This window comes from Camelus ferus, chromosome 27 (genome assembly GCF_009834535.1).
Source record: "Camelus ferus isolate YT-003-E chromosome 27, BCGSAC_Cfer_1.0, whole genome shotgun sequence".
Lineage (NCBI taxonomy): Eukaryota > Metazoa > Chordata > Mammalia > Artiodactyla > Camelidae > Camelus > Camelus ferus.
The window spans coordinates 22,546,554-22,573,168 of record NC_045722.1 but is presented as its reverse complement, the minus strand read 5'-3'; the positions used below and the strand labels follow the sequence as shown (position 1 = coordinate 22,573,168).

General features: G+C 42.8%; 1 protein-coding gene and 1 long non-coding RNA gene across 6 annotated transcripts in view; one reads left to right on the top strand and one right to left on the bottom strand.

Annotated features, from left to right (window-relative positions):
* The window catches only part of TJP1 (tight junction protein 1), a 211,729-nt gene extending 188,528 nt beyond the window's left edge, over positions 1-23,201 (bottom strand). For 3 of the 5 annotated variants that reach the window (XM_032469197.1, XM_032469198.1, XM_032469199.1), the window contains exons 1-2: positions 22,962-23,201; positions 11,026-11,158 (exon numbers count right to left, since the gene is read on the bottom strand). In XM_032469197.1, coding sequence (XP_032325088.1) covers positions 11,026-11,158; positions 22,962-23,134 — 306 coding nt within the window. In that variant the 5' untranslated portion in view covers positions 23,135-23,201. The remainder of the gene's footprint in view (positions 1-11,025; positions 11,159-22,961) is intronic. The other 2 variants (XM_032469201.1, XM_032469203.1) reach the window with 1 other exon arrangement.
* The window catches only part of LOC116660265, a 67,943-nt gene continuing 64,287 nt past the window's right edge, over positions 22,960-26,615 (top strand). The window contains exon 1 of the long non-coding RNA XR_004315697.1: positions 22,960-23,038. This is a non-coding gene — a long non-coding RNA (uncharacterized LOC116660265). The remainder of the gene's footprint in view (positions 23,039-26,615) is intronic.

Sequence of the window (26,615 nt, the reverse complement as noted above, 5' to 3'; positions counted from 1 at the left end):
TCCCTTCTGATGGTTTCATATCTTCGCATCGTCAGTCTGGTCTGGGGGCCATCATTTCCAGCATTCTCTCGACTGTCTTCTCCACTGTATCCTCCCCTGTCTCCTGTGCACACTCCCTCCTTTACTGGCCAGGCCAGCTCTCCATCGCTGCCTGGCTATCCCTCCTCACGTTCCCAGCCGTTCCGTCTCCTCTTATCCTGCAGTAGCAATGGCACATCCTCACTTGTCTTTAGAATTCTTTCTCGACTCGCAGTCTCAATGCCCATTTCAAAAAAGAAGCTACCTCCCACCCCCAACTTACCTCTCTACACAGCTATTCAGCTCCTCCTCTCTGGGAGGTGAGGGTGAGGAGCTGCTCTGTGCTTTGAATTCCATTCCCTTTTCCCACCCCCACAGCAGCGGACCCTCCATCTATCTCCCTTCTCCCTCTGGTACCTTCAAAGGCTCCCCTCTGCCATATAAAGATGCTCAATATTCTCCCACTTTTAAAAAACAGCATATATTGAAAATCACAAACTTCTAAGAGTACGTTTAACACTCACTATGGACAGTGGCCTGCTCCGTCTTCCCTGTGTCATTCTCTGAGTATTGTCAGCACCTGACTCCCAGGTCCTGACTGTGACCTTGATGCTCACCCCTGTGCTTCAGCCCCTGCTACTTCCCAAGCCACGCCCGCTGACCACGTCTGCTGACCATGCCTCCAGCCCCCTGCCAGGATCTGGAGGCTTCCTCTCCCCTGTCTACCACCCTGAGTGCTAGACTCCTGGCTGTTTCCTTTTGTGCCCCAAGTCCCTGTGGGGACTGCAGCGTGACCCCAGACCCCCACGTCCTTCACTCACTTCCGATCAACATCTCTGTTCCATTGAGGGTCCTGACCTCCTCTCAACCCCAGGAGTTAGTAGGGGTCCCCTTACTCTCAAATTCACATCACTGCACCTAGCAGCTGAATAAAAACACTGCACAACCCACAGCTCTACCCTGGAAGACAGGATCCACCTTGGTTGATCGAGTCCCCTCACACCCTGCATCCAGGACACTGGCCACCCGGGTGGAGCCCAACCACACAGCAGCTTAGAATCCTCGACCCCCTGCCACCCCAACCCCCAACCCCAGCTCCCTTGTTTCTGGTCTTCTCTCCTTTTCTACTGATCTCCAAACCATCTCTCATCAAATCTACGGGCAAACGCTGATGCTGCAACAGGTGGTTCATTTTGTTTACCCCATATTCTAAGTTATGGTAAGTACTATACCCAAATTCCGAAATCTACACAACTCTTGGAGTAGTTAGCAAACAACACTATTCCAGACTCCATGATATTTCGTAATTATACATTATATACAACACGAACACTCTAGGATTTGTGCTCAGAGAAGATCACCATTTTAAAAATACAGTATTCATTAAACTGTTCAATTGGTAAAAAAACAAAGAAGAAAATTAACATCAGGTGGTAATATTCTGCAAAGTCAAATCTTGAACAAAGGTTTAAGGATCCTCAGGCTGACAAATGTATTGGTTTCTGCTAGATAAATTCTTGGCTTTCTCATTTTATACCATCCGGACAAAAGAACTGTTATTATGGCTTTAAAAATATGATCCAAAATAAATCTGAGAAAATACAGAAAAAAATAGCAGTAAATGTGTATGTCATATCTTCTGAAATGAAGACAAAGGAAAAAAACAGCACGCTAAAACCCACTGGCACTCACGTGCTTCACGATGGCACCACAGAGCAATATTCAACGGCTCCAAAAGCAGTTATCAGGTACCGTCTGTACATGATGTGCAAAGGAAATAACAAGTATACAACGAAATCAGACAACGCAGACCCCGTCCTGGACACAAAACGACACACTGAACACACTGTTATCTGGAGAGTAAGTCAAGAAAGGCAGCAGGTGGACTCTAAGCCTTTCCTACTGTTGATAACTCAGCAGAGCTTCAGTTAGACTGTTCTTTTGCCCCGTCCAAATGTACCCAGCTATGAGGAAGCACATGGAAAAGTATTTCTCTTTGCCAGAAAGAAATCTAATTATCAGGTGCTAAATCTAGTTTTATGCTCAAACAAAATTTCAATAAATAAAATATGACCCAGCTTCAAAGCACTAAGCAATCTTGCCAAACCTTACGGTACCTCACTAACAATTTCAAGGGGAAGAAAACAAATATTGCTATCATCTACATTTAAACAGTCCAGTAACGTTCTGCTGTGGACACAGAACACACAGAATGCTCACTTTACTTGACATGTAAAAAGGATCACACTTATATGGAAGCCAAAGGTTAAGTAGAGTCTTAAAAATATAAACAGTAGCAACAGGAATAAACTGAGTTATGGAGCTTTCAAAATGCTGAAAATGAATTTTCATGCCTAAATAGTAAGAAAAGGCCAGTGATTGAGTTATCGAAATAAAATGCGGTGGGGAGGGTACAGCTCAGGGGTAGAGTGTGTGCTTAGCATGCATGAGGTCCTGGGTGCAATCCCCAGTACCTCCATTAAAAAACAAATAAAATAAAACAAATAAACCTAATTACCTCCCCCATACACACACAAAAAGAAATAAAATGCAGTAACTCGAAGTATACAGTTAAAGCCAATGGAAAAAAAGTAAAATATTTTAAAAGCTAGTTCATGATTTTCATTTTCTAATTATAATAAACCTTATAAAATTTAATACACAATAGAGAATGGGGAAACAAAGTTAATAAATGCTTACAAAGGTGGTTCACATCACATTAAAATATGCAGATAACTATCAAATATGATTTTTAAAACCATCCAAAGCTAGAATCATGTTTGGAGTACAGGTAAATAAATGGCTAGTTTCAAAGAATTTCAACTAAGTTACTTTTTTAAAAAACAACAAGGAAGCTTGATTTCTTTCTTTTTTTGTTTTTTTTTTGGGGGGGGAGGTAATTAGGTTTATTAATTAATTTATTTACTTTTATTTATTTTTTTGGAGGGACTAGGCATTGAACCCAGGACCTCGTGTGCGCTAAGCACATGCTCTACCACTGAGCTCTACCCTCCCCACCCTGATGTCTTTTTGACAGTGTGGAAGTCCTTAAAAGAAGGGAGAAGCAGTTTCATTTTCATCCCAGAGGATAAAACAGAGCCCTGCTCTCACCCTGCTACCAGGTATCCTCCATTTATCAAAGCTCCTGGCACAAAATCACCTTCACACGAGCACAGGGTGGCTCAAAATTCTACTCTGCTAGAAGCAGCACCTTCTGAACATCAACAGCTTCCACTTTCCTGTCTACATTGAAATCCATCCATCATACATTTGAACCAAGGGACGATGGGCACGGAGGAGGAGAAACTAAGCTCACAGCGGGAAGGGACCCAGGTGAACTCATGGGGCAGCCCTGCCCCCAAGTGGCCGAGTGTGGCCTGCACCCTGCCCTGGGAAGCGGGAGGAGCATGCCTTGGGCTGGAGAAAGATCCAGGATGAAGCCTCCTACCAGACACCATCCCTTCCCTGCGCTCGGGCTCAGCGCTGGACCACACGAACACAAACGTATAACCACTGAGACTGATGGAGACAGAGCATGTCTGCAGAGCCTGGAATTGTGGACAGTCCAGTTCTGAGATGATGTGGATGCACATTCTAATGACGTCTCTCCCGGTCACAACCAAATTTTGCTGGCAGTGCAATAATGTGAAAGGTCATCTGTAATACACTTTTTTTTTAATATTAAAAATTTTTATTGATGTGTAGTTGATTTACAATGTTAGTTTCAGGTGTACAGCAAAGTGATTCAGTTATACATGAACATACATACATATTTTTTCTTTACAGATTCTTTCCATTATATGTTATTATAAGATATTTAATACAGTCCCCTGTGCTATACAGTAGGTCCTTGTGGTTTATCTATTTTATATATAGTAATACATGTCTGTTAATCTCCAACTCCTAATTTATCCCTCCCTGCTCCTTTTCCCTTTGGTAAACATAGTTTGTTTTCTACATCTGTGAGTCTGTTTTTGGTTTGTAAACAGAATTTGTATCTTTTTTTTTTTTTTAGGATTCCACATATAAGTGATATCATATGATATTTCTCTTTCTCTGTCTGACTGAATTCACTCAGTATGATAATCTCCAGGTCTATCCATGTTGCTGCAGATGGCATTATGTCACTGGTTTTTATGGCTGAGTAGTATTTCGTTGTATAAATATACCACGTCTTCTTTATCTAGTCACCTGCTGATGAACACTCAGGTTGCTTCCATGTCTTGGCTACTGTAAATAGTGCTGCTGTGAACACTGGGGTGCATGTATCTTTTCGAGATAGAGTTTTCTCCAGATATATGCCTAGGAGTGGAATTGTTGAGTCTATTTTTAATTTTTAAAGGAACCTCCATATTGTTTTCCATAGTGGCTGCACCAAATTACATTCCCACCAACAGTATAGGAGGGTTCCCTTTTCTCCACACCCTCTCCAGCATTTATATACGACTTCTTAATTAATATTAAAGTTGTATATAGAGGTCTTGTGGGACTTTTTTGGTGCTGGGGCAGAGGGGCATCCTGGGGCTCTGGCCTCTCCGGGTCCCTTCTTAGTCCTGAACCTCCTCTGTGGGCTGGGACCCTCCCTTCCCACACCCTGCTGCCGGGGTCTCTCCCGGAATGCTTCTGTCCCCTCAGGCTGCCACTCCACGCACCCCCGAGGCAGGGCCCCCAGCGGCCAACCTCTAGCTCTACCCCTGGGGGACCTCTCCCAGGGCTGTCCTGTCCCCACACCTCAGGTGAAGGCTCTTAGCACCTCTGGAGGTGAGATCCAGCTCCACACCCATTGGTGACGCTCAGGGTGGGACTTCCAGAACAAACAGGCCACCAAGAGACGTGGGAAGACTGCATTTCATCTGGCACCCAAATCAGGCTCTGATGAAGGAGGCTTCCTATGAGCTTTAGTCATAACTGAAGAGGAATTCAGTTCCCCCAAGTGCTACAGGAAAGCGAACAGCAGAGCACTGAGGAAATGCAGGGTTTTCTTCTCCTGGCGTCTTTTCTCAGTTCCACCCCCGTCAGCACAGGAGCTGTGGGTGCCCTCAGTCCCTGCCCGGGGCACGCAGTCAGCCCTCACCACTGTTAGTTACTACAAAACGTGGGGCTTCCCTACAGTAGAAAATGGTGCAGAGAGAGAAAACAACACATTCTGAATCTTCCGCCTCTCATTCTAAGGCCCAGAAGTCCCATAATAACCAAAGAAGTTACAATGCTTTTATTCAGAGGAGCAAGAAGAGATTATCTGTTTCAAAGACAAACACAATCAATTTTTACATATCCTTGAAATTATACACGTGTGTCACTGACACAGACCCCCTACGTTGTCTGCTGTGTTCCTCAGCGATTACTTATTCTGTTCAGTAAGAAGTGTGGAAATCAAAGGATTCGGTTCATTGGGTTAAAAGTAATGAAATCATCTCAGATCCTCTCTGAAAACCTGAAGCAGACTCATTTTAGATAAAAAAAGGAATTATTTTCATTAATGTACTCATCCAGCACATATGAAAATATTGTCTCTTTGTATAATTTCAACTTCCTCTGGCCCACCTGCCTTTCGCCCGACTGCCCTTGGCTACTGTCACCAGCCACATCCAAATGTCCCCCGAGCCTCCCCCATCACCGTAAGTGCCACAACCAGAGGGCGAGGCCCCCTGCACTGTGCCTGTCACAGAACGGGCAAGGGCTGTCAGAAATGTGATGGGGTCAGAGCGCAGGACATCAGCTCTGCCTCTGTTCTGTGGCTGCACGTAAAAATGACACGACTCCTCATCTCAAGATAAAAGTGCAGGGAAAGACCAACTCTTGTCCTGGCTCCTCAGGCGACCTTCTCTGAACCCTGGCATGTCTGAGCTGCCTGTGTCCGCCCCCAGCTACGTGAGGCCAGGTGTGTCTGCGGACCGTGGCTCCCTTCTGGAAAGTGCACTCCCACCCACTCCCTCCGCCTGCCCCTTCTTTGAGGAAGAATTAGCCATTATAGGCAAAGCAGCTCCTACTAATCGGCTGTCAGTGGCAAACTGCACTCGGAGTGGCCTCTGGAAGTCCCAAGGTTCTATAAATAGCCTGATTCTCCAGTTCTGGAGAAGAACCTGAAATATCCTACCTGACTCCTCTCACTCTGGACAATTAATGAGGGTGGTAATTCTGGAATATTCCTTCCCTCTACAGCAATGCCTATCCCCATGGAGGGTTGGGACCCACACGTGCTGGCTGGTTTATGGACGTCCAGGCCAGCTGGGACTAGCGTGGGCATACCCTCAGATCCTGCTAAGAGCCCAGAACCTGAGACTGGTCACAAGGAGACATGGGACAGCCCCAGGTAGGAGGGTCCTTTTAAACCATCAAGGAGGAGACAGGACACCTAACAGCGATGCCTGTCCCTGGATGGGGTCCTGCACCAAAAGGGAAGACAGACCACTGGGACAGCGGCACTCACCACATCACAAGCGTATTGATGAGGTCTACGCAGAGAGGAGAGTAGACCCCAGAGTCTCAGGGAAATGGAACTGGATCCACTGGATTCAATTAGCCCTGAAGATTACCCCACTAGACTTCTGGGAATGTGACCTGGTAAATGTCCTTAATGTTTAGGCCACCACATGCAATCAGGAACATTTGAATTGCCTCAAAAGGTGAGAGACTGGCTGTTTCGGGAACAGAAGCTACCATAATCATCTCCTCCACTTCCACCCTATCACTGCTTCCTCCACCTCCACCTCCATCCCCACCTCCACCACCACCCCACCTCTACCACCAGGACGACCACCACCTCCACCACCTTCACCTCTACCAGTTACCACCACTCCCTCCACCAGTACCACCACATCTGCTTTGGCTGTACTAAAAAAAAAAAAAAAAAAAGATTTCCTCTCATTTCTTAGTGCTCAGGCAAGTTCCCCGTAAGAGAAATCAGTACATAGAGTTGGTTATTTGCCCGACTGTATGTCAAGGGAGTTACATGACCTTACGTGACCTCTTGCTTCTCAGTCCCGACTACTTTGACATTTCACGGTCTCTCAGTGTTTCCCCACTCAGCTCCCACAGTTAATGAAGCAGTAAGTCCACCAACAATCAACAAACTCACCTTCAATGAGCATCAAACCTGCCACGCTTAGCACTGGGGGACTACAGAAGACATGCTCCCTGCCTTGGAGGAGCTGAAGCACATGATATGGTCAGGGAAGGAACACGCACCCAGAGCTGAGGGTGCGGGGAGGAGACCTGCTGGTGGCCGGGTACCAGCACCGACAGTGACACAGGGAGAGATGGCAAGTCACTAGAGCTCAGGGCGGGAAGAGCAGCTGTGTGCCCAGAGCACAGGGGGCCATGGGGTCTCCGGGGGGATGAGGGGGTGCTGGTGATGGGAGCGGCTGGCCCCCCACCCCCTACGCCGGGAAGCAGGACACACTGGTCCTCAGTGTCCCTCCACGTGTCCTCTCTTTCAGTGCCTGGCTCCTTGCTCCCCAGTCAGGTGCCCATGTCATGTCAAGGAGAAAGCAAACTTGATATATGTTCAAAGTCACAGGGATCCTTGGTCTTAAAACAGGCCTCTGGGGTCCCTGCGTCCCGCAGATCTCATAGCAGGAGTTCTTGGATTGAGGAAGGAGGAGAAAACTTCTACCACCGGTGGCTCCACAGAGTCACATGCATCTTCTAGAAGCTACACAGACACCTCTCTACCAGGAGGAGAAAGCTTCTTTTCAAATGTGAAAAACTGCTGATCGTTAAAAAACCCTAGAACTATTATTCAGGTGGCACTGAAATGTGACTTCTTCACCCCAAAAATGTAATACTCCAAATAATATCTTATTAACACATATTTTCCCACTCAGGACAAAAACTCCTCTGAGGGCTTTGAAACATGTAACATTTTACCAAATGACGACTGAATACTTCTTTACCCGAGACTGATGGAACAGAGACGTGAATTATTAATTGGTTCACTGTTTCTATTTATTGTGTACAGAAATTTTTGTGGTATTTCTCTGTAGGCCGTAGGAAAATCAGAAATCTACGTTTCTAACCACAAAGCAGGAAATAAATTACTTAAGTTCCTGTACAGGACAGCTTCTCCAAACTGAATGAATCCTACCCAACTGGCTTCATCATCCAATTTTACTTTATTTTATTTTAAAAAATTTTTATTGAAGTGTAGTTGATTTATGATATTAGTTTCAGGTGTACAGCCAAGTGATTCAGTTATATATAGACATACATGTATATATTTTCTTTTCAGATTCTTTTCTGTTACATGTTATTATAAGAAATTTAATATAGTTCCCTGTGCTTTACAGTCGGTATCTATTTTATGTACAATAATGTGTATCTGCTAATCCCCAGTCCCTAATTTATCCCTCTCCATCCTTTCCCATCCTCCAGTTTTTAGGGAGGAGGTATAATCAAGAGAAGTTGTGAAATTTCAAGCATTTGTTGAATTTAAAATATTTGGACTGTACGCTTGGGATCTGGGAGGGAGGAAGGAACAGAAGTGAGAATGGGACCCGATGGCTCTGAACAGGCAGTGACACCACAGTGAGATGGCAGAACTAAGAACTGAAACACCATTAACTCAATCTAAAGACAAATAGTTACTTTTCTTCTCCACATTGATGATCAATATGTCACTCCATTACTCCAAGGGAAAACAAGAACTTGTTCCATGCTTTCTATAGCATTTAGACTCATTAACATGTTAAAGAAGGCTCAGAATTTCTAGGCAGAACGCATCTTCGTAACAGGCTTGTCCACCGCAGGCTGTGCCTAAGAACATCTTACCAAGTGTCTCTGGGACACGGTCTCAAGGACCAGGGAGGTTGGATAGATTCCAGTCCCCTCCACAAACTGGGGTGTCAATCAATCATGCTGTGGGGATCACAGAATCCTCTAGAAAGCCCATCCCACTTAATCCCTGCAGAGAAGGCTGAGACAATCACCTCTCCACAGGGGTGAAGCAGCATAAATCTGACTCCTGGGACCAAAGCCAACAGACTCAGCTGGAGCCTGGGGCTTCTCAGTGAGAAACCGGGACCTTGGACGGAGAGCTAGTGGCCCTCCTGCTTCCCTCCCTAAATTCTTCCAAAGGCAATAAAAACTGCATTTGTTTTCCTCAGGCAAAGATAAAGGCAAAATGTAAAAGTAAAAATATAAATGTTATTCTATTGGTCATGCAAATTGGATAGATGTGCACGTGACAGGAGATATGAACTAAGTCTAAATCCTTCTAGTTTAAGGTGTTCTGTGTACTCTGGCAGTCAAAAGAAGACTTACATTTGATAACAATGTTTCCAATTAAAAAAACAGTACAATATGACCAATATTTCAGTCTTTTTGAATTGGAAGAACACTTATGAAGAGACACCTACGATGGCAAAGCTATTTCCTAAAGAGAATGAGGACCATGCGGTCCCGTACAACAGAAGTCATGACAGGCCCTTCCCCAAGCATCTTCCTTTTAGACTCTGCGGCAAAGGTTTTAAAATTTGGGTCTCATGATTTTGTTACAAGGTCAAGTGCATTAAAGAATCAAATCGGGACACCTTTTACCTCCCATGAAATCCTTTCCTAAACCACATTTTAACAAAGTATAGCACTCTCTTCTTTTAAAAAAGAAGATCACATTTTAAAAGTGGAGGGGGAAAAAGTCCTTTTTTAGCCCCGTGCCAAAGATGCTCTATGTCCCTATATATTCTGGATATTATACTATTAATTGACCATCGCTTATGGTAGGAAATGGAAGTAGCCAAGCTGCTAGAGTCTTCTTCTTTCTATTGTCTTATTGTTCAGAAAATCACTTTATTGCTTTTCTAAAAGTGGGACGTGTTCATTGTAAAATCTTATGACAACCTAAAAATGTTCTAAGAACAAAGTGCTGAACTACTGCCCCATCAACCGTGACCACAAAACGCTGAGACAGAACATGAATTCAAACTGCAAAAGACAGAGACTAACTGCAGGAATTACAGTTCGTTAATACAGTCCCATTACTGACAGATCGATGGAATATCAGTACAGCAAAGTCCACGCCTCTCAATGCACCCTTCAGAAAGTGGAATATCCAAACCACAACAACATAGTCCATGAAGCCCCGCCGACCATCACACCCGAACCCACTCCTCCCTGCAATCGACCTTCTGTAAACTCCACGTTTCCCTCTCTTTCAATCTCAGTGTCAAAATGTTGTCCCTCCAGAGAGGCTGAAACATTTCACTTTTGAGATAAAGTCCAAAGGGAAAGATCATCAAAAAGAAGTAAGTGAATTCTGCAGATGGTAACTGCACCTAACATTCAGCATCATATAAAATAACGTGATAAAATTTCAATTCTCATTTTTATATTTTAACAAAGAATTCAAGTTTGTTTCTCTATTTATTCAATGTTTCACTTTTGAAAAGCAACTTGCTTTATTTTAAACCACTCTTATAGCTTCTTTGGTCATTTTGTTAGGTCTGCTTAGTTAAGAATTTCCTGTCTTTTTACCCCTTTTATCCCCATTATTGCTTAAATGTCTTCTGAGAGGTCACATTTCACCTACATCTTGTATCATGAAATTGGTCAAGCACACTTTTAAGTAAAACAACTGGGTATAAAAAAACCACCATCATTAACTGAACTGGGATCGGTCTTAATAATATGAGAGTGCTTCTATTTTCTGGCACTACCAGAAAGTTGGGTGTTTGGGGTTCATCAAATATTTAGTCTGTGTTCACATGAACAAGTGGATTTGTGATTTTTCTAAGAAATTTACATTATCCACTAAATTTAATTCAATTTTTCTTTTAGAGTTCAGGAAATAGTTCTTTATCTTGGTCTCTGAATCAGAATCATTATGAACCACTTAATATAAATGCACCTACGGAGACCTGGTAAGAAAGTTACGTGGGTTGGTAAGCTGTTGGAGAAACCGGTTTTACTGAAACACTCAACCTGAAATAAGCCTGTTGTGTTTTTATGAAACTAAAACAAGAAAAAGAAAAAAAAAAGAAATCAAAGGAAAATTTTGAACCATCCACTTACAGTGAGTTCACAGAAATCGATGCTATCCAAGCTTTTGCTTCTGTGGAGTCTCCCTTTAATTCGTCGTAAAGAAGGTTTTCCTTGGCTGACATTAGAAGTAGCACCATTAGGATTTTCAGAGGATGGCGTGACCCTGCAAGAAAGGGAAAAGTTTTCAGAAGACAGGTTGGTGGGTGAACATGTTTCTCAAGTACGAGGTAAGCGTGTACCCTGAGGATGGCTTTGGAAATGTCATTCTCCTTTCTCAGCCAAAAAGCTAAAAACCACTGTGGAGCTGCGTCCTAGCAGAGAGCCTTGCCAAGTATTTCTTTGCAGCTTGCTAATTTAGAAACCCTTTGTGACAGAGGTCAAATACTCCAACATTAAGATTCACTAAAAAGTCAACTCTGTCACCGTCAGAAAAGCAATTAAGACTGGACTGAAGGAAACGAGAATGTGTGTGTATGAGAGTGTGTGTGTGTGTGTGTGTGTGTGTGTGTCTGTATATATATGCATGACCAGGACATTATGCTGAACACCAGAAACTGACACACTGTAACTGACTATATACTTCAATTAACAACAACAACAAAAAAGACTAGACTGAAGTTTCCTAGGAAACTCGGAGGCATGACTTCCCTCTGGGTAGTTACTCATCCAGTGCTCAGCCTGGTCCCTGACACATCCAGTGCAAGTCGGCTGTCATCGTGTACAACCCCAGAAACCGTTAATGATGCTTTTGTTAGGCGTAAAAAAAACCCTTTCCGAGTGTAAGCATGATAGTCAATACTTAACTCAGTATTACTATGGAACCTAGAAAATATGATAAAAAGAAATGGCAGATAAACTAAGCCATCAACAGGGGAGAAGGCATAGCTCAAGTGGCAGAGTGCATGCTTAGCATGCATGAGGTCCCGGGTTCAATCCCCTTTATCTCCTCTAAAAATAAACAAATAAATAAACCTAATTACCTTCCCCTCAAAATGATGAATAGAAATGATACAAAAAATTAAGCCATCGACAGAATGCACGCTGGGCTACGTGTTCACACATATCAAAACACACTCAAGACTGTCACGTGTTCTGTCATTTCTGTGGCCCTGCTGGGGGCGGCCTTAGAACACGGTGCCTTAGAACCTGGGAGGAAACTGCTCAGTGGATTATTGTCTTAGATAATAAATATTATAATAAAGATTATATAGCATGAGTCTGATTTGTAAATGAGGTTTATGGAAAAGTTTCCTTATTTTATGATCCGATCTCCTATTTATAATATAGTCCATGTTCATTTATTTATCAACCTTCATGACCTATTTGATTGTTGATATTTAAAATGCTGTTGTCTGAAAGGGATAAAATACACCTCTTGTTCCTTGAAAAGGACACAAAGGATGGACTACTAGCAATATAATTTTGATTTAATAAAAATAAGATAGAAATAAATATAAAATAGATTAGGTACAGCTGTAGTTTAAAACAAAAGTGCTACATCCATGTAGTTAGAATATCTGAGGAGGACACAAAGATACAAAAAATGAAAAGTAAAAGCTTCCCTTTTGTCCGCATCCTGAATCTCCATCCCTTCTCCTAAGGACGCTCACTGCTAACAGTTCTTTGAATAACCTCCCAGACAAATACTTGAGTTTATCGATGTACGTGTTAATCACGTACATCGATACGTGATTAACGTATTTTTAAAGTAAAGTGAATTTTTTAAGTAAAGTGACCAAATTGCTTACATTGTCCTGGACCTTAAATTTTTCACTTAATCACCTATTTTGACACTCTTCCCATAATAACCCATATGGATCTACGTCATTCTTTTTTAATGGCTAAACAGTATTTCATGATGTAGCTGTACCACAATTTATTCAACCATTCCCCTACTGATGGAGAATGTATAGTTTAGTTTTCAAATGTTTGCTATCAAACCGCAAAGCAATGAACATCTTTTGTGACAACATCCTTGGGTACAAACTCAGTATTTACTTAGGAAAAGTGACTAGAAGTTGCCAGGTACTGCCTTTCAAAAAGGCTTTATCAATTTACACTTCCATCAACAGGATATAACACTGCCCATTTAGGGGACCTTAAACACAAGGACAATTTGATCATTTTATTTTATTAGGTAAAACTCAGCTTCGCTGTGTCTTGCTGAATTGCTGATTTCTATAGGAAAGTCTACTACAGAGTTCCCCAGCGTGAATGCGGGTTTGTCAACTGATCTTTGCATATCATTTGTTTTTCCTTTACCTATTTCAGATCTGTTTTACTAGCTTTCTTAATGTTTGTGGCTCATATCCTCTTAGGGATTTAACTTTTTATCACATGAAAAGTCTCTGTCGGAGGGAGGGTATAGCTCAGTGGTAGAGCATGTGCTCAGCAAGCATGAGGTCCTAGTCTCTGTGTCAGTGAAAGATTTTACCCGAAATGCTATTTTGTCTGATTAGATCCCTATCTATTCTTTTTTGGGAAGGAGGTAATTAGGTAGGTTTGTCTGTTTGTTTGTTTGTTTACTGGGGATTGAACCCAGGGCCTCATGCATGCTAAGCATGCATGCTACCCCTGAGGTATACCCTCCTCCCATCTATATTTTTATATTAAACTTTTCCTGGCTTATATTTTCAACCTTCCCAAGTGTCTGCCTCTCTCCTTTAAGTTGTAACTTTAACACTTGGTAAACAGCATGTAGCCATATTCTCTTTCTTTTTCACCCAATTTGAGAATCAGTATCTTTTGAGAGGAACTTATTAATCCATCCAAAGTATTGCTTATTGATATGCTTAGATTTACTCCCACCATCTTATTTTATGGTTTGTGGGTTTTTTAAATTTACATGCTTTGTTCTTTTTTTCTGCCTTTTCAGTATGACTGAGTTTTATTTGTCCCCACCGACCCCTAGACTTTTCCCCTTTCCAAATAGATTGAAAGTAATACATCTTATTAGGGCGACTTGAACTCTAAAGCTAACCATGTGTGCACACACATTTATGTACTTATATGTACACATATATACACACATGTAGATACACATATAAAAACATATATATTTAAACTTATATTCTTCTATTAACATGGAGGGTTCACTGTTACTCTTATCTCCTCTTACACAAGAAATGACATTCACACATCTTCATTTTTCTTCTTTCTCAGTACCACCACGTCCAAAAGTCCAAAAGTCCACTCCCTACTCTTGGAAACAGTTTTAAAACCTCCTAACTTTTCTTTCTTTTGACCCCTTTCTTTAATGGAGGGACTGGGGACTGAATGCAGGACCTCATGCATTTACCACTGAAGACCCTCCCTCTAATTTGATTTTCAATTTTGTCAGTTCAGCCATTCTTTAATTTCAATGAGCAAATTTTCCATTTCTAAAGTGTCTAGTGCTTGTTTTTTATTAATAGAATATTCTCTTGCATCTTTCTGAAAATCATGATAATCCAATGTTTTTTTTTTTTTCTGAGATTAGTTGCTCTGTTTGTTGAATATGGTAATTCTCTTAATACTGGCTTTCCCCAGTTGTTCTGTGATTTTTCAAGCCTACTTCTGTTTGTATTTGACAGTGTCTGTTTCCCCACTGCAGGGTTCTCAGGGTTCACTTTGGCCATGCTGGCAGAGAGACAACATGGGGTGCAGGGAGGTTTGTGAGATAACTTCTCTTCCGGGTCAAGGGACCCAGTTGCTCTCTCAGGTCCAGCCCCATCTCTGGCCCCAGTGCCCACCTTACTGCCTTAGTGAGAAAGCAATACTGTTGTCCACTACTTGTCACAAATCAGTGAGGATGAGGGGGTGCATCAAATCTAATTAAGTCTCCACGTGTCCTCTGCTCCTTCCATTCCCCGATGCTACTTCAAGATCCACCCTTAACTTGGCAGGGATCTTTTGCACATTTTCCGGACAATGCTTTCTGCAAGGCTCTTCTCTCAGTAGATCTGTCCTGATCTACCAACAGCATTTCAGAGATTCCTCAAAAATGCTGGTCCACCGAAGGCAGTCTTTATTGTTTACTCAGACTATTATTACTTTTGTGGTTGCTTTAAAAATGTTTATTCTTTGTTATTTTACTGAATTTCCAGTGAATCCACCTTTGAAGTCACCGCCCAGAGTAAACTGTTCATGATGTCACTTTCATTATCCTCAGTACAAGTAGCAGCACTTGAATGCGCTTGTTCTCCTCTCTGCAGGGTAAAAGCTTCCATGAAAAGAACAGAGACCTCTGTTCAAGAAAACAGGGCATGTGGGAAAGAAAAACAGAATTGTAAAACAATATACAAGTCTTTTTTTTTTTTTAATTGAAGTACAGTCAGTTACAGTGTGTCAATTTCTGGTGTACAGCACAATGTCCCAGTCATGCACATACATACATATATTCGTTTTCATAGTCTTTTTTCACTAAAGGTTATTACAAGATATTGTATATAGCTCCCTGTACTGTGCAGAGGAAATGTGTTTTTTAATCTATTTTTATATATAAGTTAGTATCTGCAAATCTTGTTTATCCTAGTTCATCCCCTCCTCTTCCTCCCCATCCCCGACCCTAACCATAAGATTGTTTACTGTGTCTGTGAGTCTGTATCTGTTTCGTAGATGAGTCCATTACTCTCTTCTTTTTTCTTTTTTTAGATTCCACATGAGTGGTATCATATGATATTTTTCTGTCTCTTTCTGGCTTACTTCACTTAGAATGACGATCTCCTGGTCCATCAATGTTGCTGCAAATGGCATTATTTTGTTTTTTTATGGCTGAGTAGTATTCCAAAACAATATACAAGTCTTAAATTCTCTTAATTTCCTCTCTCTCACTTTATTTTGATAGCATTGGTTATGTGGTGTCATCATAGTATGAGAAATGAGTAGAAATGTAACAAACCTTTTAAAATTTTTATTTCTTTATTACTGTATTTTTTTTGCCAAGGGGGAGGGGTAATTAGGTTTGTTTGTTTGTTTGTTTGTTTGTTTTAATGGAGGCACTGGGAATTCAACCCAGGACCTCATGCATGCTAAGCATGTGCTCTACCACTGACCTTTACTCTCCACACGGTAACAAACTTTTTGACAAGGAAACTTTCCAAATTTTTTCTTTCATCTGACTTACAGAAGTATTACTATTTTCCCTTTTTCCCCACAAACCTAAAAGCTTAAAACCTAAAGTCTGCAATAAGAATTTATATCCACCAAATTTTACAAATGACGAACAGCCAAGAAATTTACCAGACTTCACTCAATGTAATACTAGATCCAGTAACAAAGTAAAACAGAAACAAAGATTCTAAAAATGACTGGAAGGATGGACTCTCCTCCTCTCTACTAGGATCATAATAAAAACTTTTACTAACCAGGAGAGCTGAGCCAGTCCATCCCAGGTGAAGATCAGGTGAGTACCCACCCTACCTGCAGACTCAGTGGCAGGATTGCGCCCAGTCCAAGAACTGAACCAGGCTCCTACAAAGGAACTTCAGTAACTTTAGAGCTCCAGCTAGGTCTTTGTGAAGCTAAGAGGTCAACTGTTAAAAAGCATATGGGTCAGTAATGACCCTACTCCCTTTGGTGAGGGATAAAGGAAAGGAATAAACAGGTCCAGATAATAATGCAGAAGGTTAACTCAGGTACAAGTAGAAGGGGTCTTGAGATACAGGGGAATTTAAGACGTCACTTCTTTAGACAACAAGTTTCTTCTGTCTAGCACAGGGAACTGTATTCAATATCTTGTAGTGACCTACCATAAAAAGTAATATATGCATTATGCTGTACACCAGAAATTGACACAACATTGTAAGCTGACTACACTTCAATAAAAAACTACAAAAATAAAATAAAAGCAAAAAAGGTAAAAAAAAAAAAAAAAAGATGTCACTTCTGTTTTGTTTTAACACTTTTTGAGAATTAATACTCGTCCTGGGGTGGAAATATGTTTCTCTGCTGGACTGTCACAAGAAGACAGAAGCATGCCTACGACTCGGGTGGGAAGAGCTGCACCTGGGCACAGATAACTCACCAAGGACAGTTCCTCCTCAAGAAGCGTAAGGAGATCTTGTGATCCCAAGGTACACTGTCCCTCACCCTGATGGTGCAGATCTGCACCCAATAACTCAGACTTTGGAGTTTATTCATCAAACATTTAGGAGAATGGCCTCTCATGACAGGGAGATAAAGTCATCAGCTGAGGAAGAAGCACCCTGGATACTTGCCCTTGAACTCTGCAGAAATCAGTATTTAGCTTAGAAAGAAGTTTTTCTTTCCAGATTCTTCTTCTTACTATTTTTTAAATTTAATGGAGGTACTGGGGATTGAATCCAGGACCTCGTGCATGCTAAGCATGTGCTCTACCACTGAGCTATATCCTCCCCTGTCTTTCCTAATTCTTAATTCCATTCATCCTTAGGGAGCAATTGGGGAGAAAACAACTGCCTCCCTCCACTCCCTTCATAACTTCTCTAATGGGGTTGGGTTTTTATTTGCGGCCTCGGCTGATGCACTTGAAAGGCAGAAACCCGGGGTCCCCCCTCTCGTTTTGTTATCACTCAGGAGCTTGGGCTCACAGCCATTTCTCGAGCACGGGTCACTTAGGACAAGCCACTCCCAAGCTCATCTGCCTCACCCGTTTCCAATTTCCGGTGGAAAAGAACTCAAGTCATCACAACTGGGCAAAAATAACCCAGATGGTAAAAACAGAGTGGACATCCAAGAGCAAAACTATCAACAAAAGCAATACCTAATAATCCTTCTACAATACATCAGTTCTAAAGTATCAGTGATCAGCAGCTACAACCAAGTCAAGAGAACACCAAGAAGTGCTGGCAAAGCACTGTTCCCCCAAACGAGGAGAATCCTAGAGAAAGGTGTGAGAATATGAGCCTTGGGATACTGCTAAGTAGGGCAGCGCTGCTGACTTTAGGAGGGTGCTGAATCCTTCTGAAGGATTCTTCAGGAAAAGCTAGTAAAATGCTAATTTCTGTTGACGAGTACCAGACTTTGAAACCTCAACAGCTCAGTAGAAAGGTTTATATTAAATGACCCTTAGTTGTACTTCCAAATAATAATGTGTGTAACTGCCTATAATTTGCACAGTAAAGAAACTAAGATGGGACTTGGGTATCAGTCCCATCCCCTCAGGGGGACCTCTGTGACCAGTGAGTGGGCCATGGGCCACCCCTTGGAGAAACAATACTCTATCAGACACTGTCCATTTTCCATCATTCTCTCTTTCCAGACTGTCATGTCCTTGTTCAGGTGTGTTTTTAACCCCAAGAACTGGCATGAAACTTGATGTGTGAGTTGGGGCCAGTCAAGGACCTCATTTATAAAACTGGGGTGATATGGCCCCCACCTCATGGGGGTGCAGTTGGTTAAATGAGAGGGTGTTGAGTTCAATGAATGGCAGGTCTTATTTTCGGAGTCTGATTCTCAGATGACTACTCGGAGGAACGCATGGCTACTGCATGGCCTTCTATAATTAGGGACTCTAATAACCAGGAGAAATAGGTGGACAAGCCTGGAGAAAATGAAATGACACTCTTTCCCCCACTAAGATCAGTGTAGACTCCCCTAAAAGCACTCAGTGCAAAAAATCAAGACTCTGATAACAATAAATAATTATGAAAACATTTTTTTCACATTTCACCTAGCACGGAGCTGGCCGTGGTACCTGTCCTGGGTTGAATGGGGCCTCTCCTGCCCACAGGCCCTACTCTTGGTGAACATGACCCTATTTAGCAAAAGATGTAATGCAGTTGAGGCTCTCCAGATACAATCATCCTGGACTATCCAGGTGGGTTTGAAGTCTGATGACAAGTGTCCTAAGAGACGGAAGAGGACACACAGAGAGATCATGTGACATTGTCAAGGGAGACTGCAGTGATGTGGCTACAAGAAGCTCCTGGACCCACAGGAACTGGAGGAGACAGGAAGGATTCTCCCCGGAGTCTTGGAGGGAGCACAGCCCTACTGACACCTTAATTTCAGACTCCTGGCCTCCAGAACCGGGAGAGAATACATTTCTGCTGCTTTAAGACCCGTGGTTTTGGTGATCTGTCACAGCAGTGCTAAGAAACTCAGCACCCTACTGCTTCTCTCCATCACGGGCCATGATCAGAGGTTCCCAGAGGTGCCTGCAGGCTCACTGATGCAGGCCTGGTTGTCTGGCCGCTTTAGGTTCCATGTAAAAGTGTCTGCAAGCAGGACACTCCTTCTTAAAGGATTTGCAGAGCCAATCAGAAAGACAGAACGATACAGCAAAAAAGACCGCGGACCAACTTGAATGGCCAAACTAGACAGAAGTGAGGGGCCAAAGTGCTGGCCCATTCAATGCACACCTCTACTAAGAAGGGCACTGGCTTTGCGGGCATGCAGTCTTCTCACACAGCCTGGAGCCAGGAAAAGAGAGACACGGGGAGCATGCACATGTCCATAAGCATCTTCACACAAATCTTGGTATATGCCATGACCAGCGATCACAGCATGTCCTCACATCCTGTCCATGGACACAAGGTGGTGCATCCCACCACCTGACATGCCCTGCTGACGTCTGCTGTCAGTTCCCACCCACCATGCTGGAGTCAGACCCCACAGCCTCATCCTCTAGCCATATAACAGGGCGTCCATCTCTAATTCTCCATATGCAGTGGCTAGGACACTGGCAAAATGAAATGCTATCTAGAAAATACATTCCAGAGGCTGTAAGAGATGGATTAATCAGGCAGCCCAACAGTGTCCAACTTGAAGAAAAAAAGTGTGTGGGGGGCGAGGGTAGAGCTCAGTCATAGAGTGCATGCTTAGCATGCACCAAATCCTGGGTTCAATCCCCAGTACCTCTATTAAATAAATAAATCTAATTACCAATCCCCTCCAAAAAAAAAAAAAAAAAAAAAAAGGACTGTGCATCTATGTTTAAAGGACCACCCCTCCAGAGTTCTGCAGTGTGTTCCTCACTCTGCCCTGGAGAAACTCGATGAATGTTTGCAAATCCACTTAACACTGAGTGGAAACTCTGAAGTGCTCATTTAAGACTATGGAAAAGCTCAACCAAGTCCCCCTGCTCTGTCCAGGCTGTCTCTTCATAAATGTTTGTTTGTTTGTTTTTCAATTGAAACAGAGTCAGTTTACAATGTTGTGTCAATTTCTGGTGTGCAGCATAATGTTTCAGTTATACATATACATACATATATTCCCTTTCATATTCTTTTTCATTATAGGCTACTACGAGATACAGAATATAGTTCCCTGGGCTATACAGAAGACATTTATTTTTTATCTCATAAAATAGTTTCTGATGCTGGTCCCAGTTCACTGCCTGCCTCGACTGTGAATGTTTAGAGTACAAATGTCACCTGGTTACTCCCTTGTGTTCTCTCTGCACCCGCTCTATACTGGGCAATGTCATTTCAGAAGTGGCACTCCAATGATGAAAAACAAATAAGCCTAGTCTCTTGAACTTGTGACCAACTGCCACTAATATTCACGCCAAACAGCTCGTCAAACATTATTTTCATATCTTGGTTTTTAAGTGTAACAGCAAGAAAATTCCTTAACTTTCTTTTCCAGTTAAGCATCATTAAGAATTCATTTGTTCAACACATCTTTTGAGAACATATTCTGTAACAGATACTACTTGCAGGAGATCTAGTAATAAACAAGGTAGACAAAAGCCCTGGCCCAATGTAGCTTACATTCTAGGGAGGGGGGAGAAGTAATATATACGAAGATTTAAAAAAATATGCAGTGTGTTAGATATTGATAAGCACTCAGGAGAAAAGCAGGGTGGGAGGAAGACTGCTGGTACTGATCTTTTTTTCTCCTGTCCACCATCTATCTGTAACCATAGTTTGTTTTCTACATCCGTGAGTCTATTTCTAGCTCATAAATAAAATTTGTATCTTTTAAAAGATTCCCCACATAAGTGATATCATATGATATTTGTCTTTCTCTGTCTGACTTACTTCATTTAATATGATAATCTCTAGGTCCATCCATGTTGCTGCAAATAGCATTATTTCATTCTTTTTATGGCTGAGTAATAATCCACCGTGTGTGTGTGTGTATATATATACACACACACACATATACATATATATACCACATCTTCTCTATCCATTCATCTATGGACATTCAGGTTTCCATGTCTTGGCTATTGTAAATAGTGCTTCTGTGAACATTGGGGTGCATATATCTCCTTGAACTATAATTTTCTCCAGATATATGCCTAGGAGTGGGATTGCTGGATCCTATGGTAACTCTAGTTTTAGTTTTTTAAGGAAGCTCCATACTGTCCTCCACAGTGGCTGCACCAATTTACATTCCCACTAACAGTGTAGGAAGGTTCCCTTTTCTCCACACCCTCTCCAACATTTATTATTCGTAGACTTTTTTTTAACAATGGCCATTCTGACTAGTGTGAGGTGATACCTCATTGTAGTTTTGATTTGCATTTCTCCAATAATTAGTGATACTGAACATCTTTTCATGTGCCTGTTGGCCAAATGGATGTCTTCTTTGGAGAAATGAATAGTGACATATTCTTGATGTATTTGCTAAAATCTTCTTCCATTGACATTTCTTAATTCAATTGGTGCCAACTTTTACCAGCCTAGTCTTCCATGCATTGCCACTTGCTGTTCGTCAAATTAAAATAACTTTTGACCTACTGTATAGCATAGGGAACTATATTCAATATCTTGTAGAAACCTATAATAGAAAAGAATCCGAAGAAAGAATATAGATAGATAAATGGATAACTGAATCACTTTGCTATATACCTGAAACTAACACAATATTGTAAATCAACTATACTTCAATTTTTAAAATTAAAAAAATTAAAATCCCTTTTGCAGAATGAATTTCTCTTTTTGTAAACAAATGAGGGGTGTGGAGGGAAGATGACACTAATATTTATTCAGTGCCTACATTCAGCCAGGCATAATGGCAGGCACTTTTTATTTACTATTGCAGTTGATCTCTGACCCTATGAAGTAGACAAGCACGATTCTCACTTTACAGAGGAAGAAACGGATACTCCAGTAACTTGTTTAAGGTCACACTGTAAGTGGCACAGCTGCAACTGGAACTCTGCAGCCCATATTTTTTGGTCTTACCCTCAAAATTCTCCACTATTGGGATTTTTGAAAAACTCTTTTTTTTCGTGGCTGCTCAATCTGTATATTCCTCGGATCATTTATTTCATTTTGTCTCATACAGCAGCAATGACTTTTCTCCAACGCCTAAAAGCACCTCACTTCCTTGCTCTCTAACCTTAAAATTAAATTGGACTTTGTTCAACTGAATTGCATAAACCTCTATGAACTATATTAACCACAAATGTTTTAATTAAAATGACCGCTGAACACTAAGATCACTGGCATCTTTTGTCTATAGTCGCCATCCCTGTACTTGACCATTTCTTCTGTCATACAATCTTACTCCCAAGTCCCAAGTCGATGGAATGCCTTGGGAGCCACCGGAGTTGCATATGACACATTTCAATGCTAATAAAATGCAATACAATCCGACAGATAATCCAGTGTGTAAAGCAGATCTGGGTAACTCCCAGACGTCTTCCTTTAAGGGCGTTCTTTTCCCGTTACCCCAGTAACAGTTTCCAGGTCGCGGCACCCGGACCGCCTGCAGATAAAACAGTCCCTGATCCCGCAACCATAATCCCGCAACTTCTGCCCCTTGTAGCTGCAGCGGCGCGTCCTTGACCACGGACCCAAGGCACCGAGATGCTGAGAAATCCCAAGAGGCGCAGACAGTGACAATGGACTGGCCGCTGTCTGCGAGCCGGTCTGGCTGGGGGTTCCGGGCCCGAACCGGCCGGGATGGAGGCCGGCGCCCGGGGCCGGTCCGCCGGGGTCACGGCCCTGCGCTCCAGCCGCGGCCGCCGAAGGTCGTGCGCGGCCCCCGGGCTCCCCACAAAGCCCCCCGCGCCCCCCGCGCCGCCCGGCCCGCGCCCCCCGAGCCCTCACCACAGCTTCCTCTTGAGCGGCAGGAGGCTGCCGCGGTTGGAGGGGGTGACGCCGATGGCCATCTGCAGCACCGTCAGGTATTTCTGGTACTTCATCTTGTCTCCGCTCCTCTCGCGGGCCGGGCCCCGCCGCCGCCGCCGGCGCCGCAGGCACAGCCCCTCCAGGCGCCGCATAGATCAGTCCTGGGCCATCCGCCCCGCGGCCGTGCTCGCCCGGCTCCCGCTCCCGCCGCTCCCGCCGTCCCCGCCGCCGCTGCCGTGCGTGCCCGCCGCTCCCGCCGCCGTCGTGCGTGGCCGGGCCCCGCTCCCGCCGCTGTCGCTCCCGCTCCTCCACCCCCCGCGCCGGGCGCACCGCCTCCCGGGCGGCGGGGCTGGGCGGGGAGGTCCGGCCACCCCCGCGGCCTCGGTGTCTTCAGCGCAGGGCGGGAGCTCCCCTCCTCCAGTTGTCTCTCAAGGATCCCAGCGACGGAATGGGATCTTTTTCCAGAGATGAAAAAAATATTATTTTTTATTTGTAATCACCACTGAGTAGCGAGTGTGTAGCCATCATGTTTGTGCTCCAGCTTGGAGTGCTGGGACACTGTGTGCAGACTGCATGCGCAGACCTGCACCTTGTGTGTATACAGTGCATGTGTGTACACAATGCAGGTGTGTCTATGCAGTCGGCACCTGCAGGCAGGTTCAGGTTCTGGCTGTGAAAATGACCCTGAACAGGGCAAAACTGTCTTAATCATCTACGGGGGAAATCAAGATTGTTCCATGACCTTTAAAAATGCTGTCAAAACATTCCAAATTCTCTTCACTGATGCTTTTAAATGTGTAGGGAAATGAAAAAAAAATATTGAGTAATAAAGCTCATCATTTGTTATACTGGAATTTAACACATTTCAGGGGATGGGGCTAGCTCAGTGGTAGAGTGCCTGCCTAGCATGCACAAGGTCATGGGTTCAATCCCCAGTCCCTCCACTTAAGAAATAAGTAAATAAATAAACCTAATTACCTCCTCCTCTAAGAATTTTACAAATATCCAGAGCTAACTCGTTTTGTTTCTTTGCAAGAAAATCTTATCAAGAGTCACGTGAACAGTGTTTGTGTCTTTTCCTGGAAGAACTGCTGTGTACTGACAGAGCATCCTTTCTGTGTCTTGGCAAAGCGTCACGTTTGGATCACATTCCACATTTTATCCCCTGGCCCTTCACCGTCGTGGAGTGTACCAGAAGTCCTTGAATGTGCCATCCTCTGGGACATACTCACCCTCTTTCCCTGCTCAATGTCTCATTCGGAATGGTCCTCTGTTGCGTGTCTAGAGTCTCCGGAAGGTTGGCCATGCCAACATTCATTTGGGTGCCTTTTTCTTTTTCTATAACTCCAGTTACATCCCATTCATGTTTCAGGTCACTTCCATCTTTACCATTTTTCGTTTCTTTGCTGCACTTCCATCTCTGTTGACCAATTCCCTCTTTCAGTTACTAGTTGTTTTTAACGGGGCTGTGTGGGTTTACCACAGGGAGAAAAGGAGGTGACACCACCACACACTTTGCTGTCAGTGGTGAAGCTAAGAATGCTCAGAGACCAAATGCAGACAGACTTTGAAAGAACGACTGAAATTGGTCACTGATCACGAGGTTCGCCTTCTGTAGGCAGCGCTTTGTGGACCAGAGAGCCAGGGACGAGTTTATGCTAGGTGAATTTGCTCAGTTAATATGCGTGGAAACTGAAATTTGAACATATTGTTGAGCAGCAGGTCTTACTTCATTAAGCCACGTAACTAACATCAGGCCTATCTGAGCCTGCAAAGCAAGGACAGCCTGTAAACGTGTACACATTGTATGTAAATGTGAAGAGTACCGCTGTCAAGTGCCTTTGCATCCACCAGGCAGAATTACCAAATGTCAACCATTCCCTCTACAGTGCGCCCCTCCTGTATCTCTACTCAAACATTTCATTTTCAAATTGATTAGCACATGAGAAAATTCGAACAAAACAATCTCCTTCTGGTTTAGGCTCTCAACATGATTTCAGAGTCACTTCTGTAGAAAAGCAGGTCTAAATCTATTTTCACTTTTATTTTCCCAGAAGTTTTAGCTCTCACACAAAATGAGGAATTGTCAGATCTTTCACACTGTAAATGTATAGTCATACCTGGGAGAGGGCCTTTCAAAGGACTGGGAGCAGTACTTTTAAAATACATCAGGGCCTATACTTACCTATTCACCATTTCTTAGATGTGCTTGAACTTTTGCACCACCTTGCTATGTTATTGTAAGATATCTGATGAAAATGCTGTGTTACACTCAAAGATTTAGATAACTGGAGGCTGAGGGGACCTATTCAGGATAATGGGAGATAAAAATAAATCTGGCAGAAGCACTTCCACAACAGCAGGAAAATCTGTTTCTCCATAAAAGGGAGAATATTGGCTTAAATTGTCAAATCAACCTTTTCTGAACTCCAGAAAGTAACCAAAGGCTTGCATCAATCCAAAGATTGTTTTTTCAAGAAAAATGGCTGCATCCTGGTAAGAACAGGGAGCCTTATGGCATTTTAACTTGCCCAGTTCCCACCCTCTTCTGCCCAGGTCTGCAGTAAACTTGAAAACTAATAGTCTCACAACTACAGTAGCTTTTTTTTTTTTTTTTTGACATTTTTTATTGAGTTATAATCATTTTACAATGTTGTGTCAAATTCCAGTGTAGAGCACAAATTTTCAGTTACAACTACAGTAGCTTTGAAACTAGCAGCCACTGGAGGGTAAGAATGTGTTTAAAGACCCCCAAAACCCCATCCCCAGAGAATTGTCATTATTTGACCTGGTGATGGTTCCACTCACAGGGCTTGTGTTTATTTCGCCTGCCTCAGAAGTAACTCTATGCAAACAGCCCTATATCTAGGGCATTTGTCAATAACAGTCAGATAACAGCTGCCTGAAGTGGTGAAACCAGTTGTGGTTAACAAGAGGTTCACCAAAGAAAAGAAAAAAAAAAAAAAGCAATTTGGAGAATAAAAACCCATAGGGTACGTTGAAAAGCTCCGATGTGTTCCTGGGAATCCAGAATGCCATGTACACATGCAGGACTGTGCGCGTGCTCAGAAAATGCCTGAGAAGGCCCTAATCACTCAATTCTGGTTGAGCTTGAGGTTCAGTGCAAGCAGAAGGTGAAGGCTAAGGAAGAGTTGTAAATTACCTACCAGAATGTTGAAGTGTTGAAGGCATGCCCCAACACACACACAGACACACACACAGACACACACACACACACACACACACAGCCTCTTAGCAAAGACTAGGAGATTTACTGGTTCAAAACATTAAAGTTTTGCCCAATAATTAGTTGACCACTTAACTACCCAAGCAGAGACTTAGTGGCCACACATAACAAAGAATACAGACTTTTACAGAGTTAGTCCAGAAAAGTCACTAAACAAACAACAAGTTTTGGAGTAGGGAGAGGGATGTGATTTCTAGAATCACCATGTTTTACTATTCAAAATGTCCACATTCGAACAACAAAAATTACAGGATATGCAAAGCAACAGAAAAATCAGCCCTTACACAGAAAAAAAAAACCTGTTAATAGAAACTGTTCTTGAGAAAGCCCAGGCATTGGATTTACTGGACAAAGACTTTAAATCAGCTATTATAAATATGTTTACT